The sequence below is a fragment of the Lytechinus variegatus genome, chromosome 14, assembly GCF_018143015.1.
Source record: "Lytechinus variegatus isolate NC3 chromosome 14, Lvar_3.0, whole genome shotgun sequence".
NCBI lineage: Eukaryota > Metazoa > Echinodermata > Echinoidea > Temnopleuroida > Toxopneustidae > Lytechinus > Lytechinus variegatus.
Genome location: NC_054753.1, coordinates 5,363,765 through 5,383,738, shown reverse-complemented (window position 1 = coordinate 5,383,738; position 19,974 = coordinate 5,363,765). Strand labels below are relative to the sequence as shown.

The following is a 19,974-nucleotide window of genomic DNA, read 5'->3' as shown; positions in this document are numbered from 1 at the left end:
AGAGAAGAATCACACCTAGCGAGGAACCTTTAATAAAAACTCTCTACAGCATAGCGATCATTTTAAGAGGTAACTCAACAGTAGCTTATGTCGAATATTGTTTGCCGTTGTTTCATATGTTCTGGTTGTCCCACCCTTGTCCATTTTGACATGATAGATGATCTTGTCGCATGTTACAGTGACGTGTTTCTACTACTCACCCGTTTGACCAATACTTGGCGCCCGGGTGCAAATGTCAAAACCTATCCACCTCAGTCATAGAACAGTGTACAATGTGTTCTGACTAAACAAGAAACAACTTCATTGGAGCCACCTAGGCAGGCTAAGAGTTTTTCCGAAAATGCTAAATAAAAGAATATCGCACGTTCCTGTCCGATATCTATTATTGAAATAAAAGTATATGTACACATGCGAGAAAAAGAGAACGAGTGTTTTTTTTTCTTTCTTTAAAACAAAACACAAACAAGAAATGTTTAATTGAAAACAAAGCATTCATGGCATTTATCGTTTTACTACACAGATACGTCGTTATTTTTAATCAAATAATAGGATTTAAATCTACAAGGAAAGCGTACACTGTCATCGTGGTCATCGAAGTGGATAGCCTCCATAAAATCTTAAATTATAAAAAGTAACACTGTGCAATGGGGTTTATTTCTTCATCATGTTTAAAAGCATAAATTTCAATCGCAATGTATACACCTAACATAAAAGCTACGTCTCGCATTCTATATATTAAAGACAGAAGGGTGAAAAATCTGATAAAAACGTAATATTTCATAGGCATGATAGGGGAAAACGCAAGAAATCAAATGTTAAAAACCTGCAACGAGCATGCGCCCCAGGTCTGACAAGAGAGGTGAGGAAATATCCTACTATTTACAAATGAATGAAATGAAAAGAAATGACAAGGGCGATAAAATTGACGAGCTAAAAGTTAACTTATTTTGTGAAATTGAAATGAAACAGCTTTGATGTGTTTCTAAAAACAATTGATTTATCATTAATTTGTGTTTTTTTACAGCTTCGTAAAACAATATTTGTCATTAGTTGAGATCCGATCGTCATTGGGTTCCAAAGATTTTGGTTGCGACGATAATCAGTAAATCAAGTTCTAGCCGTAAAGTACATCGTATTTGTTTGTTTATTTGTTTGGTTTTTGTTTTACTTTCCGTGGAGGTGAAAATATGAACTACAAAAGGTGTAATTTCTTACACATCATAAGTTTGCATTTTCCAGTTTCTAGTATATATCCGTAAATTGCAGTGTATTGTCTGTATAAAGTGTAATACCTAACTCCATATATCTCTACCATTTAATATATTACAGATATACTAATTTCGAATTTGATACTTAAGGGTAGATATTGGTTAGAAGGTTACCCAATAAGCTCACAAGCAACACGGGGAAATGCTCCTGATATCAGATTGTCTATCACAATGGGTAATTCCTCTTCGTCCGGAAGGTTTATTTACAATTGGTCTAATGCCAATTGGTTAATATTGCCAACTCGTCTACTATCATTTGGTCTATCGTCAATTCCTCCACTATCTACATGGTAGAATTGCCGTGTCGTCAAGTTACCTTTTCGTCTAACAACCAGTTGGTCCACTGGCCATCTAATTGGATAAGTGTTAATTGGAAGAAATGAATGAAAAGAAAATGGTTAATAGACCAACTGGTTATTAGACAAAGTGATAATTGGACCAAAGGTTAATTGCGCCAAATGGTTGTTAGACGAAATATTGATGAACGGAATGGCATAAGACTAAATGAAGGTAGACCATGAGTTGACGAATTGGCAATAGGCGAATCGGCAGTTCCGAACGTGTTGTAGACGATGTGCCAAGTATGGGATCATGAGGATGAGACCAAACTACATGAATAAGTAGACAAAGCGTTTGTTTTTGCATATGACAATAGCAATTTGTCGACATATTTTAACCTTGTGTAACCGTCGGATTGATAAAAAAATACTGAGGGTTTGTTCTTGATATATTCCAGATACCGCCGGATTGTTTTGTGCCTCTTTTGATTTCATCTTTTAGGTCTAACTCTTTAATATCCCCCTCTCTTTCCAATGCAGTACGCTACATGTACATCACTTGATCTCCTTGTACGTTGGTTAAACCATGGACCTATCACAAATGGTTAAACTCGTCATCTTCAGCCATACACATCCTCATCCTTAAGCATAAACACACCATCCCACATGTACATTTTCTATGCACCCATCCCTACTAATACACCCAAACACTTTCCTGTATTCTTTCCATTTATTAATTCTCTGCCATGTAAAGGTCACTGGTATCTGTCATTTTTAACCCCACCCCAATAACTACTAAATGTTCAATCATGAAGAATGGATCTTCCTCAAGTGATACTACAGGTATTTTGATTGTTGCTAGGTGTATTTTGTAGGACAAAATATGACTTTACTCACCCTGACACCGCGGTACTTGAACTGTGCTATTTTTGGAAGAAGTGATTAGGTCGACACTATGTTCATTTGTACTATTTCACGAAGTAATAGACCTTTGGTAAAGTGTTGAATTGTTTAACAAATCAATTACAGTCTCAGGTATGCTCTGTCAATCTGTCATTTCGAACTGACAGGGGTACATGGGAGTGCACACGAATTTTTGCAACGATAATATAATGTTGTAATAATGATTTTCCTTTTCGTAAATTTGCTAGAATCATACAGTACTGCATTTGGCATTTACTATTTGCCATTTTGCTTTATGAGAGTCTCCATCCTTTTTTTTTCGTTTCTAACCAGGGACCATCTAAACTGGGATAATGATAAAAATGTCATATTCTATCGAGGGTACCCACGTCAGTTCCGAAAACTGTTCTCCAGTTACATTGCATTGTTTTAGAAAATATGAATGTACTCGTCATGCAGAGAGGGAGAGTTTGGTGAATTTTAATATGGATCGCGTCATGGGAGAGAAAGATGGGGGCAACCATGCTGGCAAGCGGGGCAGGGTCTTCATTTATTATTTCTTAACAGAAAAGAAACTTTCAAACTCAGAATTTATAAGTGCCTATAATTGTAAAGGTCTAAGTAGATTTTATTCAATCTGCATATAATCAGAAAAAATAAATAAAAAGTTTACACTTAGAAAATATCCTATTAAATTATACATTTGTAATATCCTGATTTTTACACTTTTTAACATTGGTACAGATCCATTCAAGCAAATGACGATATAACTGTCGAAAAATATTTTCGCTTGAGTGAGCACCAATTGCTTTTGAAAAGTTAGTGAAAAATAATTTGCGCAGAACTTTGAAATAGTTATGTAAATAAAAGTAGACCTTAATCATGAAGAACACGTGGAATTTACCTAGTAAAATTGATTTGAAGATATATTTTATCTTTTTAACTTGTTTCCTTGCCCAAAACACTTCAAAATGTGCATTGCGCCCACCCACTCTCCCACACACCGAGGCCATTGTGATGATATTTGCTTTACACTGAGCTGTGATTTACATGAAATGGTTTAGGATTGATTTTCATTTTGATAATAATTGTCAAGCTTGGGAAAGGTGTGAAGAAACAACTATTAAATGAAAAATGAAATGTAAACGCTCTTTAAATGATACAAGCTTAGTAAAAAAAAAGATGCTGAAGATGTCTGATATAAACTTTTGTTCAGATTCAGTTATGTCCTCAGATCCAGCTGACACAAAAAGGATAAAAGTTGTGCTTACTAAGTGTTAAAATTTCAATTTGGGTGGCAAAATTGTTACAAAATGCTTGAATGTATCCGTTTTATTCTAAAAGTGCAAGGGAAAATGTATGAGAAATGTACCGCAGAGAAAGTTTGATTTCGCCCTTTCCTCTTGAAACAGTAATCATTGGATAGATGAGACCCACACCCAAGATTATATGTGAAAAAAATACCCACATGTTGTATATTTTTTAATTCCCAGGGCTTTTTCAAAGTGTAAACTTTTTTTTGATACGCACTGTATATACAATTTAGTTTTTCATATACATGTATATATGTATTTTTAAATGACCTTTTGAGCTAGTATGTATATTTTTATATGGACTTTGGTATCAGCTTTTTTTAAGCTTGGTTGTACTTAACGTCAGGGCGCTGGAAAAGACTTTTAAATCAGGGGATATAATCTGACATTAAAAAAGAGAAAGAAAAAAAAACATGTTTCATTATAAAACAAGGTCGTTTTTTTTTATTATATTAAAAACAGTTTACGTGGTTTACGATTTCGTAATTATTACGATTGAATACTTGTATATCATCTATTTTAATCCAAAATCAATATGGTAACGGGTAAAGAAAATGTTATGAGTATCCTGCTCTCAACATGAACAGCATCATTAGCACGTACAAGCTTATCAAGAATTAATTCATTTAATTTATCATAACTGAACTTTATATTGTTTTAACTAAACAACAGCAAACCAAAACAAATTTTAACTCTAATGTAATATCATTCATTTATTATGCAAATGTAGAAGTGAAATATAAATATGTCACCTTCAATCCTCATAGTGAAAACGGGTACTTATAGCATGGAAAAAATGATCTACAAAATTAATATCATACAATGTGTTGATGACGACAATATGAAATCAAATACATAGTAAAAAAAAGTAGTTTTACAATTACGTTAGCTTTCTGAGCTTCGTATTTAGCATACTAGATGGATACATTAGGAAATTTTTTAATCTTGTAAAATCAACCCAAAATAGAATAATTCATGCTGCATAATCTCTCTATTTACACATCTTGTAGCATGGAAGAAAATACAAGTACATTTGACAGTAACGCAATGTCTTAGGGTATCGTTTAGATAAAGGATATAATTTAGCAATAGTTCAAACAAGAATCTATAGTTTCTCCGTTGGAACGTCACATCGATTTATACAAATATAATGTCACTATCTAATTAGGCCACAGTTCAGATACGGTTCTAATTCTATTCGAATAGGTAGGCCTATAACAATGTAAGGTAATGCAAACTCGTTAAATATTAAATGCTAATGACATTTTGCGATAAGTTGACAGATATTTGTCATCGACTTATAATAATTTTTTTTTGTGAAAAAAGGGTTTAATTAAACAGAATGGCCTCAAACTGTCTTGGAAATATATGAATCCACATAAAATCTAATCAGTTTGAGGGCAACCCCCCCCCCCTTGCACCTAGAAAAAAAATGCAACCGTTAATTCCATATCACTATCAAGACATAAATACTGTTCTAAATAGAAATGAACGATCTGTTTATTGCATTACTCCATCAACATGAATTAAAAGGTCATTCATAATGCAGATAATGAGAATGGTCAATATGAAGGTTAATACTCTTATGTTCAAATACACGTAGATAGCTTAACAAACAATGGTCATCTATTAAGTTGTTTTGCCTATCTTTTATGAATGATTGTTTTTGATAAAAACGAAATATACCTTCACTTTTGAAACGTTTGGTAAGACTGACTAGGAAAGGAGTCACTGAAGGCTTGATAGAGAACTAAGAAAAGATTATCAACAAAAATCAATTAAAAAAAACCCACATTTTTTTTGGCAGTCACATCATCGAAATCCACTCCATTTTATTGTTTACGTTATGTTCAATGATACGCCATCAGTTGGTTTGGAGTGGATTTATCCAGTATGAATATGGCAATAGAGAGTTTTCGCAACAGCAACGGACTCAAGAACATAACTTAATATCAAAATGTCCTTAATGAAAAAGCATAAGTGACAAATCTTTCTAAAAAATTGGTGAATCAAATTGCAAGTTTCTTTCTAGACTTTCTGGATTAATGACATATTCATGACGTATTCACAATTTCGCGTCAGCTCCGACATTCAGAGTGAAACTGGTGTTCCAGTTTACCAATGTTTGACAAAGAACCCTAGGTGTTCTTTTGTTTGTTCTCTGACGGGCACTTTTAATACATTTACCGTGTTTACTAGCTCCCGTTGTAGTAACAAAAACTCCCTACCATCTCTATTGATAACACAGAATCTTCTTTCTTTTTTTTGCAACGTAATGTTTAATCTGCTAAAGCTACAATTACTGTTTACACTTCGTCTTGATTATTTGTGATAAAACCATCGTAAAAAATAATAATAAATAGGAGATGATGAAACAAATTCTGTAATGAAACTAGTTATGTCGATTTGATTTGTTTCACCATCAGCTCATGGTGGGATCTTCAAACTGTCTTGTATTCCACGATTACGGGAGTCCCAGGTTTAATGCATAGCCAAGTCGTTGAAGATAATACCAGGTTCCTTGACCTGCAAATGAGAATAATGAAAAGAAACAAACAGGGTAGAATTAGATATAATTATACATTTTTTCTCTCTCTCTCTCTAACAAGATGCGTTATACAATACATGTAATAACATGAATAGTGTAAAGGGGAAAAAGGAAAAATCATTGTTCCTTTAAAGCAGTCATCTCCCAACTTATATTAAATAAAAACCAATGAACTTAGAGGGCAGCAATACACGCTAATACTGCAAGTTTTGGAGCTGCCGTGGCCGAGTGGTCTCAGGCGCATGGCTATACATGGAAAGTCCGGGGTTCGATCCTTGGCCGCGGCATCAATGCCCTTAAGCAAGGCATTTAATGTACAATGCTCTTTTATCCTGCTTTCAAATAAATGGAAATGCTATATGCATTAATGGTAACTAGGTGTGCACTTGTTAAAAAAAAACGTTCCTGCCCTCTACGTTTGTTAATAAAAAAACCGTGTATGCATATCTCGTGAGTTTAGTGTCGCTGAGTACGTGCATTATTTTATGTTTAGTGTCAGCAATTTGTATATCAAATTACCAATAAATCAGGTGAGAATTCTGGACCCTCATTTGCCCTTCTATCAGTCGACCTGCGATGGCTAGAGATGGGCACTAACGCAGTCTCAGGCAGAATGTTTGGACCGCGCCCCGGTGGCTGTCTCATCCTCATGAGGGAGTGTCCGTATCTCTCGATTTCGGGGTCGAGTGCCGAGTCAACACTGGATCCAAGCGATTCTGACCCATCGAAGACTTTAGCAAAGAACATGGGTCCATCAGCGCCTCGTTCTTCAGCGTACAATCCAGCATCGTAGTAATTCTGTAAGCAAGAATATGAAAATCGAGACATCTTACAATTGTAATTCTTAACCTAAGATGAAATTCGTTGGATACAGTTACAGAAACCGTCATGTTTTAGTTGAATATTTAAAAGTAATGGGCATTTCTTTCTTAGATTATCGAATTGTAATAGAGAACTCATTTATTTTTTCAGAAATAAGAGATAAAAAGATAAATTAATAGTTTGTGATACTCTTTACACACATGAATGGTAAATACAGTAAGATAGAGTGAATGCAGGAGAGGGATTGATATGATTAGAAATATATTAAGAAAAAAAATGCATTCAGGAATGAAACAACTGTTAATCAGTTGGCCAGGAAGAAATTTTCAGAGTATGCCATCATGATCCAGTTCACTACTTTTATTGTTTCATTCTACATTTTGCTTCACCATCCCCCCCTAAAAAAATAAATAAATAAATAAACAAATAATAGTTACTTTGGACAAACTTGCAATTGCGCGCTTTTCTCTTTAATAACGAAAAGGTCAAATTTACAATTCCGTATAATAAAGAGGAATGTGATCATTAAATTTGGTAATATACCCGGCTGCAAGGCCCGAGTATTCATATTATTGCAAGGTTTTCATTTATTTTTCTTTCCACTGAACCTCGGTTGATAATGGAGCCGGTTTTTACCAAAATGTCAGACCCAAAATTTTCGGATTTTTTTTTTTACGCGATGATTATACGCTTCGGCGCAATCACCCATTTGGTTGAAGTAACGCGCTTACCCCATTACGTAGAATGATATCATCGTTTGAATATCCACGCTCTTTACGTAGAGGATCGGGACGAAGGTCGTCCTGGAACCGCTGCTTGTAATATCGTCTCCGTTGGACCATTATCATGTAAGCAAGACAGCAGAAGAAGGAAAGTAATGCTGCTACTGCGCATGTGCTGAGCGCAATGATGACTGCCTCCCAGGGTGCTGTAGAAATACAAAATACAGAATAGTAAGCATGGTAGGTTGCGTCTATATTTACATGTTAAGATTACAATTGCCGATCTGCCCATTCGATCATGTCCAATAGAAGAAATACGTTTCTGTTTCTGTTTGTGGTAACTCCCGTAGGAACTCGGCAGGACAGCATTTTGCTGGTAAACGCCAAGCTGGTATATAACCATTTACCTATGAAACATTTTACGTCTAGATTAATCAGTCATAGTGGCTGACGTTATAGACGAGATATCACTCTTGGGCCTTTTTATCAAAGTGGAGACAATGGTAGAGTTGGGATTCGAACTCACAACCTTGCGATTATGAGTCCAATGCTCTAACCACAAGACCACACGACCCATATTCTGTTTTCTGTTTCTGTTTTCTGTTTGAGGTAACTCCCGCAGGAACTCGGCAGGACAGCATTTTTTGCTGGTAAACGCCAAGCTGGTATATAACCAATTACCTTGGAAACATTTTACGTCTAGGTTAATCAGTCATAGTGGCTGACGTAATAGACGACAGATATCACTCTTGGGCCTTTTTATCAAAGTGGAGACAATGGCAGAGTTGGGATTCGAACTCACAACCTTGCGATTATGAGTCCAATGCTCTAACCACTGGACCACACGACCCTGTTACTTAACGATCCTCGTTACTCATTTCATCCCACTCTTCATGCTGCTGTGAATAGTAAAGGTGAAATGGGACTCAAAAATCATTTTGTAATAAGGCATTGATTAATACCGATTGCTCCATTTTTTTTTCTTTTTGTATTTTCCATATTCCAACGGCAACATAACCAGTATAAATGCGCGTATAAACTAAAATAAAAGCGAACAATTAAAGTAGGATTAAGCAATATTAATTAAAACACCAGAATCTAAGATTTGAAAGTGGTATTAATAAATGCAAATTTCAATTCACGACCTTCGTAATTTAGGGCATAATTTTGATCGAAATTTGAAACCATGGTTGAATTTCCACATTAAATATGATATCTGGATCGCGTTTGCGATATGAAAAAAAGTACTTGTATATCATGAACATTCTGTGGATAGCATGGCAGCTACATTGCAAAAATAGGAAAGCCAGAGAAATATTGAAACAGCACCAGATTAGAATCAAACCAATACTTGGTTTAAGTCCAAAATTGAATTTATTTTGTTTCAACGTTGCTTTCGTGTGATCATATATTGATACTTGATTGGTTACGAATACACTTTTAGATTGTAGTGCATTGCGTTTTGAAAGTTTAAATCATGGAACCCTTTAATTTTGTAGATTAGACTGACAGTGCGTGTAGCATTCTCATGTAAAGTTATTTATAGGGAACTAAATATTTACCTAAGCCGGATGACGGTTGTTCAGTAGTCCCAGTGTCTGTATTGGGAACAACAGGATATACAACGTATATGAAAATTAGATCACACATATTGACATCATAATACCATTTCAAAAAGAGAGAGGTATAATGGGGTATAATAAAGGGAATATATTTAATAGAGCCCAATTCATACGCTAATCTGAGAACTTCGTATCGTATAAAAGTTGGCGAGTTGTAATGTTTTAGTATTCTGTAGAAATTTTGTAATGATTTTTTTTTTTTGGGGGGGGGTTATTTTGGGAGCCAAAAACAAATCTATGTACTTGTTGCCATGTCTGTCGAGTTTCTAATCGGTAAGAAAGTAACGTGGGCCGATATTTGCAAAAAAATAATAAATAAATAAAGTATGAATTTAACGACTGACTTCTTACTTAAAATCCTTCCTTCAGTTGCGCTTTATGTGAGTTTATACTAAAACTGACTTGTTAGACAGTTGTGTTTGTTTACCATTCAACCCTTGATTGCCTATTTTTTCTCTCTTCTTTTTCATTGTTTGAAATATCATTTATTTTGAGAAGCGAGATAAAAAGAGAATCATAATTTGGAGGGGTCTAGGATGGGGGGGGGGGGGTGTTCAAAATGTGTGCCGAAAGCTACTCACCCTCTCTGCAGTCGAGGATACTTGTTGAATCCCCTTGGAGCACATTGGTGAATCCATCAGTGCATTCGCACACGAACCCATCCGGGTTCTCGGTTTTCGACACGATAACACAGAGGGCGTTCTCGTCACAACTCGTATCAGTACACTCCCCATCGTTCAATTCTGTGTTGCGGAGATTAAAACGAACCAAAACATGATGCAATACATAAATATGTGTAATTTATGAAAGGATGGAAAGATAGTTCAAGCATATACGCACGCTTGACACATAAACCAAGCCATGCATCATTGTATTTATCATGTTTATAGTAAGCAATTTTTTGGGGTGTATGTTTTTCCGCCCTCTGCTCTTCCTTGTAATGTAATAGATTGCTCTAACTACAAGTTATGTTTATATATTTCCTTTTCGACTATCCACTTTTACACGCGTGTCTATTTGAGATATTTGCAAGTGTGATGCCTTAATTTGATATTTGTGGAATGTAACTGCATTCCAAACATCTTGTGCATATCCTACTTCATGGAGAAGTATAACAGTTACATAAGGAAAAGAACAAACCTGTTACCACTAAACCACTCGCACTCTGAAGCATCAGCAGTGATGTAGCTGTAGACGTGTCGTTGGCAAAGTGATTTTCATTTTTTATTTGGTTATACATTTCACTTTGGAGGTTATCCCCTTGCTTAGACAGCAAAGCAGAAGTAAATGCAATGGTGAAATCAGCAACGATGCTGCCTTCCCGAAAGCCATTTATCTGTACTTCAATGAGGGTTCCTTCACCTATCTGATCGCTCAGCCTTTCTAAAAGAAGCTCACGTATCTAAATTGAACAAACAAATAGTCATATGAATGATTGACCAACACGATCTTCTCCTTCAAATCCAAACTCAAATCAAGATTCTATGACTCATTTTACATTTTCAGTTCTATCAAAATCACAATTAATGGTAATCATCAACATGAGAGTCCTGCTTATTATCATACCTTAGTTCGCTTTCCAATATTTCATACCATAATTACAAAATTACCATCGTTTTTGAGTTGGTAATAAGATTCAAGACCAGACAATCTAATATGCCTAATTCGTCCGAATCTAAATTTCTTAATCCTAAATTCATTTTCCCCTCCTTTCTTTTGAAACATTAGAATTATACATAACGTGCAATTAATTGGGTTAATCATTATGACATTCTTGCTATGCATGTTATGTCTCCTTCATATCTCTGTGAGAGAAAAGTTGACCACGTTGTCCGCCGGAAATCGAATCCGGGCGTTTGACTTTGAAAGCCAATTCCTGGCGAAAATGTTTCATCTCGCTTAAACATTATACAAATTTAAAGAAGTGGAAGCAAAGTTCTTTAAAAACTTTCTAACGTTATTGAAGGGACATTTGATGATAGCACATCTCTAGCATGACCAGCAACATCATAGAACCGCTCATGTTATGCAATTAAAAGTAATTACCGCGTTAGAGACGGCTTCGGCAAGCGTTTGGTACGCCTCACTGGTCGGATCGTTAAGATTATCTGTAAAGTTAGCTTCAGAACTGTTGACCTGGATGATGGTCCACGAAACCGAATACTCTAAGAAATCTGGGTAAAATAAAGAACACAAAATTAAACTCTGGATGTATTTTTTTTAGCTAAGAGGTTTTGTAAGTAGAAAGGATGAGAAATTAGATTTGGCATCATACATTTGGTGAAAATATCTCATGTGGAAATACTTACTTTCGCAATTTCCAGCTGTGTCCCTTCTTCTCCCTGGCCTGCATGCGCATTCGGTTCCTTCACAGAGTTCTGTGTCAAAGTTACATGTGTTGTTGCATCCATCTAGGGAAATATCAATTTAACATAAAACATTTTCATATCATGTGTGGATATGATAACGATGTCAGCAAACGATTCTTTACAATGTCTATGTCGCTGCTTAACCCTTTGATACGTGCTTATGATACCAGGTGGAATAAACTTGAGTCGTACAATATTACTTCCCTTCCCCTTTTTATTTAGAATAAAAATGTAGAACAGTGTGTATTAAATGATGTAGGTTAGGTTAAACCATTGGTAAAAAAATAATCCACGATCGTGTATGTTTTAAAGCGGTCCTCAAAATCAATAACGGCACCGAGAGAAGTGGCTGTAGACAACTTTTTTGTTTACTAAGTTAAATGCAATTGCCTAAATGCATTGCTAGACTAAAGTTGAAATCATGTTAAAAACTGACTAACGCCAACAAAATTCTGTCTTATCAATGTGATTGTTTTGTGACAGCTGTTGGTTGATCTCAACTCAGAACCAAACTTATCAAACTTCACAAGAGCACTACACAAAAATTACTGTTTAGGAGTTGGCCTCAACTATGGGCTTGTTTTTTCTGATTTATTATGTGAAACAGCAAGCTGATTAATGATTTATCCTGGGGAAAGATGTGTTGATAAATAAATAAATAAATATATAAATAAATAAATAGATAAATAAATAAATAAATAAATAAATAAGTAAATGAATGAATGAATAACAAATTCCACTCATTTAAAATGAACTAAGTTCTGACAGAGGTTATCTTCAGTAATCTTCACTAAGCACATGTCAAAAGATAAAAGAGATTGTTCTAATAACAAAGAAGCCGTAGCCCCTTAGAGCAATTGGTTCTGGAATCAAAAGTCACAAAAATCACAGTTTCAGTCTGAAATAAATATTCATTTTTTGTTTGACTGTGGTCGAGTCAATTCGTACTTTATGCTTCTTTGACCTCAGTAGATGTGTTTAAAATGTTGATTTTAAATTCCTGTAACTTATTAGTCATTGAGGTAATCAATTTAAACATGCCGATGGTCAAACTGTGAACTTCAATAAACTGGCAAGTTTGTTTAATCTTATTCAATTCCATTGGTCCTTCTTTTGCAATTTTGTGACTTTGCCACTTTTGGTTTCGGAAACAACCAATTTGAGGGGCCACAACCTCTTTGTCATAAACTCAATCTATTAATTATTGACATGTGCTTATCAACGACTATCGAAACTAGTCTGTGTCAATTTTTTGTTCATTTTGACTGAGTGGAATCGGTGTGTGAAGTTTGATGAGTTTCTTTTGGAACCAAGTTTGTATTACATCATTCCATTATAAGTTTATATTTTGGTTACATCAACCATATTTATAGAAAAAAACAACAATCGAACAAGTTGTGAATAAACGGTCCAAGTTCTATAGGCAGGCTTACAAACACCTACACTTAAAGGACATGTCCACCCCAACAAAATTTTGGTTTGAATAAAAAGAGAAAAAATCTAAAAAGCATAATACTGAAAATTTCATCAAAATGCCATAACTTTCTTATTTTACATCTGATTTTGCTAAAATTTTCAGCATAATGCTTGTCGGATTTTTCTCTATTGATTCAAATCAACATTTTTATTAGGTGGACTTGACCTCTAAGGAATACTTACCACTGCACTGTCCATTGTCTCGTCGTATTTTTCCAGGAAGGCATTCGCAAGCTGATCCGATGGATGAGCAGAACTCTTCGGCTCCGCATGTATTGTTTCCACACGGCTCTACCAAAAATAGTGTAAAAAAATTCAGTTTGGTTAAAATTGTTTAATCGTTTTCTAATTGACATTAAAACAACGGTACGTACAGTAATAAATTCTGGCATTTAGGCAAGGAACAAACATACTTGAGAATCATGATAAACCATTTTCAATGGAGTATGTTTTTCTCTTCCAGAAATAATTGCGGTTTTATTTAGTTACCTGCCCTGGATGTTGTAGCTGGTTTTGTAGTTGCTCTCCTCTCCGTTGGCTGCGTAGAAGCTTTGGTAGTTTGCGGGCCTGTCGTTTGAACACTCGACGTTGGTCGTAAGGTCGTCAAATCTTCGGATGTGGTTCGGTCCATTCCGTCGGTTGTTTTGTCAGCTCCCTCGGTAGTGTAGGTATTTGCACTTGTGACAGGAGTTGGCATTGTCGATGGGGTTGAGACTGCAACTGTCGTAAGATCAACTGTCGAATCCGTAGAGGCACGTCCATCTGTCAACGTGGAACTTTCGTCGGTCGTACTTGCCGTAACCGTTTCTGGTCCAGTGTTGATAGTGGTTGTAACCGACTCCGTGGCGTGAGTAGACATCGTTTGGGGAGTGGAGTGTTGTTCCGTCGTAAGGACAGTCGTTGAATCCATAGAGGGCGTCCCTGTCATCGTGGAACTTTCGAGGGTCGAACTTGACGTTACCGTTTCTGTCCCTGTGATGATGTGGGATGTAACTGGCTCTGATGTATGAGGTAGCGTTGTCTGCGAAGTGATGGTTGAATCCGTTGTAAGATCAGTTGTTAAATCAGTAGACAATGTCATATATGTAGTTAAAACGGTGGTTTCCTGGTTGGTAGCTGCAATGATGGTATTACCAGTTTGACTTGTGGTAAGAGATGACATTGTCTCTGACGTGGATGTCGAGTCCGAAATAGGGTCAGTTCTTATGTCAGTAGAGTACGTTTCATCTGTCAGTGTGGATTGGCCATTGCTCGTGGTGGTCACTACCTGTAATGTTCCCGTGCTGATGGTTGCTGAATCTTGTACAGTGCCAATAGTTGGCGTTGTCTCTTGAGTATCTGTATTCAGTTCGGAAGTCGAATCTGTGGATAGCGTCTTATCGATTCCTGAGCTGTCGATGGTTGTTGTTAGCTCTGTTTCAGCAGTTGACATTGTCTGTGGACTGGAGGGGACATCAGTAGTTAGATCGGTAGTAATATCTGTTAAGGGCGTTGAGCGTGTCGAGGCTACTGATCCTGTCAGTTTGTCGGTCGTAATCAATTCTGTGTCTGTTGGATTTTCTGTAGTGAGAACTGATGTCGTTACCTTGGTCACCGTATCGGTCAGGTCAGTGGTAGCTTCTGAAGCCACATCGGTTGATGTTGAAAAAATGGAACCTTCTGTTGTCGCAATGGTAGTTCCCGTCAATGATGTTACATCTGCAGAGAGAAATTACACAAACGATAATCATGATAAGTGCCAGTTTTGGGTAACAATTTCAAAACGAGTTCAATTCGGAATTCAATAAAATGACCACCCAATCGTAAGTTTACATTCGAAGGGGGGGTATGTGAAAATTTAATCTGGAATAGAATGTGCAATTGCTTGAAAATTAAAAAAAAACATGCATTGAATTTGAGTCGAATGCCCGGGTTTTTTTTTAAATAATAACTATAATACAATGTCCCAAATGTGCTTATTTGTGTTGGCCATCTATAATCCGATCATTTCAGCTTAAAGTTCAGGATTTCACACGGTGGGTTTTTTAGATAGGGTGATAAATAATGTCAGTTTTATAGACTTTGTTGTGAAATCAGTGTTTACCGCAATTATAAGTTATTTGTTGATTGGTTTTAAAATTCTGCTGGCCCTAACTACAGCAACGTATAATATAAATCGTCACGAAAAATCATATTCTGATCCGCAAAGATAAAGTAAGAACCACACCATTAACAGAAAAATCGTTAATTTACAAGATATTTAGCTTTTAATAAAAAAACAGACGACATAAATATTCAACAAACCAATCGTGTTCATGGAGTGATATGTAATGTACAATTAAAAGTTAAAGGAAAACAAAGTCAAATATAACAATCTATGTAAAAGACCATTTTTTATGTTGATTGAAGCGCATTAGTCTAGGAGCCAGGGGGCTTTATTCAGAATTTTTGGTGGGGAAGGTTTGACAAGCTTATCCGGGGTAAAATTGTGCGCTGATTCCAAAAATGCCACTCTTATTGACCGTACTCAAGCCATTTTGGTCATTTTGGCCAAATTTTGGCCAAAAATGACCATTTTGACCACTCTTTGGAAAATGGTCCCTTAACAGACTGCTTTTGTAGCCACATGCAATTAAAAGAGTCTATCTTAAGTAAAAATGCACACAGATTCCAGATAAAGTGCTTTCATTTGCCAAAATCACAATAGCAGTGGTCATTTTGGCCAAAATTTGGCCAAAATGACAATTTTCATGATTTTTTTGCCGAAATGTGTTACAAATATTGATCAGAGCTTCGACTGGATGTTTTTAGAAATCCACATTTATTTTCAAAATGTGCGCTGGATCATAACCATCAACCTCATGTAATTTATTCCATCAGTTTTTACCTATGAGGGTCATTTTGGGTACTTTAGACATAACTGACCATTCGCGCAATTTGCATTATTAACCCTTCAAATAGGCAGGAAATTGAGGTCTTCAGCATGTTTTTTCTTATTCCCTTATAAAATGAGAATGCATTTAAATGTCCTTCATGTGTAAAATTTTATGCTGATTCCAAATATATCAGTCTAAATGACCCTATTTAACAGTTTAAGGTCATTTTGGCCACTTATGACCCTTAAAATGACCAATGACATCAGTTCAATTTATCCAAAAATACTTTGAATGTTACCAGAATCGTTACAAGGGCATACTGTAACACCTAACATTGGTGTATTAATCCTTGAAATTGAACATCTCAAAAGTATTTTGACCTAATGCAGTTTATTCCATCAGTTTTGACCTATGAGGGTTACTTGGCGTACTTTAGCCACAACTGACCATTCACGCAGTTTTGCATATAATAAACTGCACATAAAATGGCCAATAACATCAGTTCAATTTATCCAGAAATACTTCGAATGTTACCAGAATCTTAACAAGGGTGTGCTGTAATACCCAACACTGGTGAATGAATCCTTAAAATTGAGCATCCCCAAAGTTGACTACCTTGGTCATTTTGGCCACCTTGACCCCCCGGCCAGCCCTGCTCATTGTGTATGTTAATTCAGGTGATATCGAACATGGTGAGGAGAAATTTTGGATTGCGTTAATATTAGCATCAATTATTGTTAAATGGGGAAGTTTGAAAGCTTCTTGGTGGAAATCAATGAAATTATTCCACACAGACCATAACTATTGGACCCTGTGGTCATTTTGACCACGTTTCCCTCAATATTGACCAGTGACCATGGACCCTAGGAATCTCCAATTAGTGGAGAGATCAGCTAAGAGAGAGACCTTGCATGCTTTGATGAGTCAAAAAGGGCTCAAATGCTGGTCAGTATCATTATCAGCATGAGCTACCAATAATCGGTGAAGAGTGTCATAATTGTGATAAAATCCTTTACATCGTGCATACATAAGGTTGTTTGACCATGGCACTGTGGTCATTTACATGATTTTAGCCACCATGACCACACAGTAAATGTTTATGGAAACCTCACATATATGGGGCAGTAAATTCGCGCAATTTGCATTATTAACTGTTCAAATAGGCAGGAAATTGAGGTCTTCAGCATGTTTTTTCTTCTTCCCTGATAAAATGAGATTGCATTTAAATGTCCTTCAAGTGTAAAATTTTATGCCGATTCCAAATTTATCATTCTTAATAACACTATTTAATAGCTTGTGGTAATTTTGACCACTTATGGCCCTTAAAATGGACAATGACATCAGTTCATTTTACCCCCAAATACTTCGAACGTTACCAGAACCATTACAAGGTGTGCTGCGACACCTAACATTGGTGTGTTAATCCTTTAAATTGAACATCTCACAAAGTATTTTGACCTTGTGTAATTTATTCCATCAGTTTTGACCTATGAGGGTCATTTGGGGTACTTTATACATAACTGACCCTTTACGAAGTTTTGCATAATAAAGTGCACATATACATGTAGGCAGGAATTTGAGGTCTCATAGCGTGTTTTATCTTCTTCCCAATATAAAATGCAAATGCGTTCAAAAATCCATCTTGTGTAGAATTTTATGCAGATTCCAAATATATCAGTCTTATTGACCCTATTCAATAGCTTATGGTTATTTTGGCCACTTATGGCCCTAAAAATGACCAATGACATTAGATCATTTTACCCCCAAATACTTCGAACGTTACCAGAATCGTTACAAGGGTGTGTTGCGACACCTAACTTTGGGGTGTGTTAATCCTTTAAATTGAACATCTCAAAATTATTTTGACCTCATTCCATCAGTTTTTACCTATGAGGGTCATTTTGGGTACTTTAGACATAACTGACCATTCGCGCAATTTGCATTATTAACCCTTCAAATAGGCAGGAAATTGAGGTCTTCAGCATGTTTTTTCTTATTCCCTTATAAAATGAGAATGCATTTAAATGTCCTTCATGTGTAAAATTTTATGCTGATTCCAAATATATCAGTCTAAATGACCCTATTTAACAGTTTAAGGTCATTTTGGCCACTTATGACCCTTAAAATGACCAATGACATCAGTTCAATTTATCCAAAAATACTTTGAATGTTACCAGAATCGTTACAAGGGCATACTGTAACACCTAACATTGGTGTATTAATCCTTGAAATTTAACATCTCAAAAGTATTTTGACCTAATGCAGTTTATTCCATCAGTTTTGACCTATGAGGGTTACTTGGCGTACTTTAGCCACAACTGACCATTCACGCAGTTTTGCATATAATAAACTGCACATAAAATGGCCAATAACATCAGTTCAATTTATCCAGAAATACTTCGAATGTTACTAGAATCTTAACAAGGGTGTGCTGTAATACCCAACACTGGTGAATGAATCCTTAAAATTGAGCATCCCCAAAGTTGACTACCTTGGTCATTTTGGCCACCTTGACCCCCCGGCCAGCCCTGCTCATTGTGTATGTTAATTCAGGTGATATCGAACATGGTGAGGAGAAATTTTGGATTGCGTTAATATTAGCATCAATTATTGTTAAATGGGGAAGTTTGAAAGCTTCTTGGTGGAAATCAATGAAATTTATTCCACACAGACCATAACTATTGGACCCTGTGGTCATTTTGACCACGTTTCCCTCAATATTGACCAGTGACCATGGACCCTAGGAATCTCCAATTAGTGGAGAGATCAGCTAAGAGAGAGACCTTGCATGCTTTGATGAGTCAAAAAGGGCTCAAATGCTGGTCAGTATCATTATCAGCATGAGATACCAATAATCGGTGAAGAGTGTCATAATTGTGATAAAATCCTTTACATCGTGCATACATAAGGTTGTTTGACCATGGCACTGTGGTCATTTACATGATTTTAGCCACCATGACCACACAGTAAATGTTTATGGAAACCTCACATATATGGGGCAGTAAATTCGCGCAATTTGCATTATTAACTGTTCAAATAGGCAGGAAATTGAGGTCTTCAGCATGTTTTTTCTTCTTCCCTGATAAAATGAGATTGCATTTAAATGTCCTTCAAGTGTAAAATTTTATGCCGATTCCAAATTTATCATTCTTAATAACACTATTTAATAGCTTGTGGTAATTTTGACCACTTATGGCCCTTAAAATGGCCAATGACATCAGTTCATTTTACCCCCAAATACTTCGAACGTTACCAGAACCATTACAAGGTGTGCTGCGACACCTAACATTGGTGTGTTAATCCTTTAAATTGAACATCTCACAAAGTATTTTGACCTTGTGTAATTTATTCCATCAGTTTTGACCTATGAGGGTCATTTGGGGTACTTTATACATAACTGACCCTTTACGAAGTTTTGCATAATAAAGTGCACATATACATGTAGGCAGGAATTTGAGGTCTCATAGCGTGTTTTATCTTCTTCCCAATATAAAATGCAAATGCGTTCAAAAATCCATCTTGTGTAGAATTTTATGCAGATTCCAAATATATCAGTCTTATTGACCCTATTCAATAGCTTATGGTTATTTTGGCCACTTATGGCCCTAAAAATGACCAATGACATTAGATCATTTTACCCCAAATACTTCGAACGTTACCAGAATCGTTACAAGGGTGTGTTGCGACACCTAACTTTGGGGTGTGTTAATCCTTTAAATTGAACATCTCAAAATTATTTTGACCTCATTCCATCAGTTTTTACCTATGAGGGTCATTTTGGGTACTTTAGACATAACT

At 36.0% G+C, this 19,974-nt stretch overlaps 1 protein-coding gene across 1 annotated transcript in view; it reads right to left on the bottom strand.

Annotated features, from left to right (window-relative positions):
- Positions 1–5,696: 5,696 nt before the first annotated feature.
- The window catches only part of LOC121427889 (mucin-3A-like), a 36,862-nt gene continuing 22,584 nt past the window's right edge, over positions 5,697–19,974 (bottom strand). The window contains exons 11-20 of the mRNA XM_041624462.1: positions 13,811–15,019; positions 13,505–13,612; positions 11,786–11,887; positions 11,523–11,650; positions 10,617–10,878; positions 10,058–10,219; positions 9,417–9,452; positions 7,864–8,060; positions 6,830–7,108; positions 5,697–6,288 (exon numbers count right to left, since the gene is read on the bottom strand). Coding sequence (XP_041480396.1) covers positions 6,244–6,288; positions 6,830–7,108; positions 7,864–8,060; positions 9,417–9,452; positions 10,058–10,219; positions 10,617–10,878; positions 11,523–11,650; positions 11,786–11,887; positions 13,505–13,612; positions 13,811–15,019 — 2,528 coding nt within the window. The 3' untranslated portion in view covers positions 5,697–6,243. The remainder of the gene's footprint in view (positions 6,289–6,829; positions 7,109–7,863; positions 8,061–9,416; positions 9,453–10,057; positions 10,220–10,616; positions 10,879–11,522; positions 11,651–11,785; positions 11,888–13,504; positions 13,613–13,810; positions 15,020–19,974) is intronic.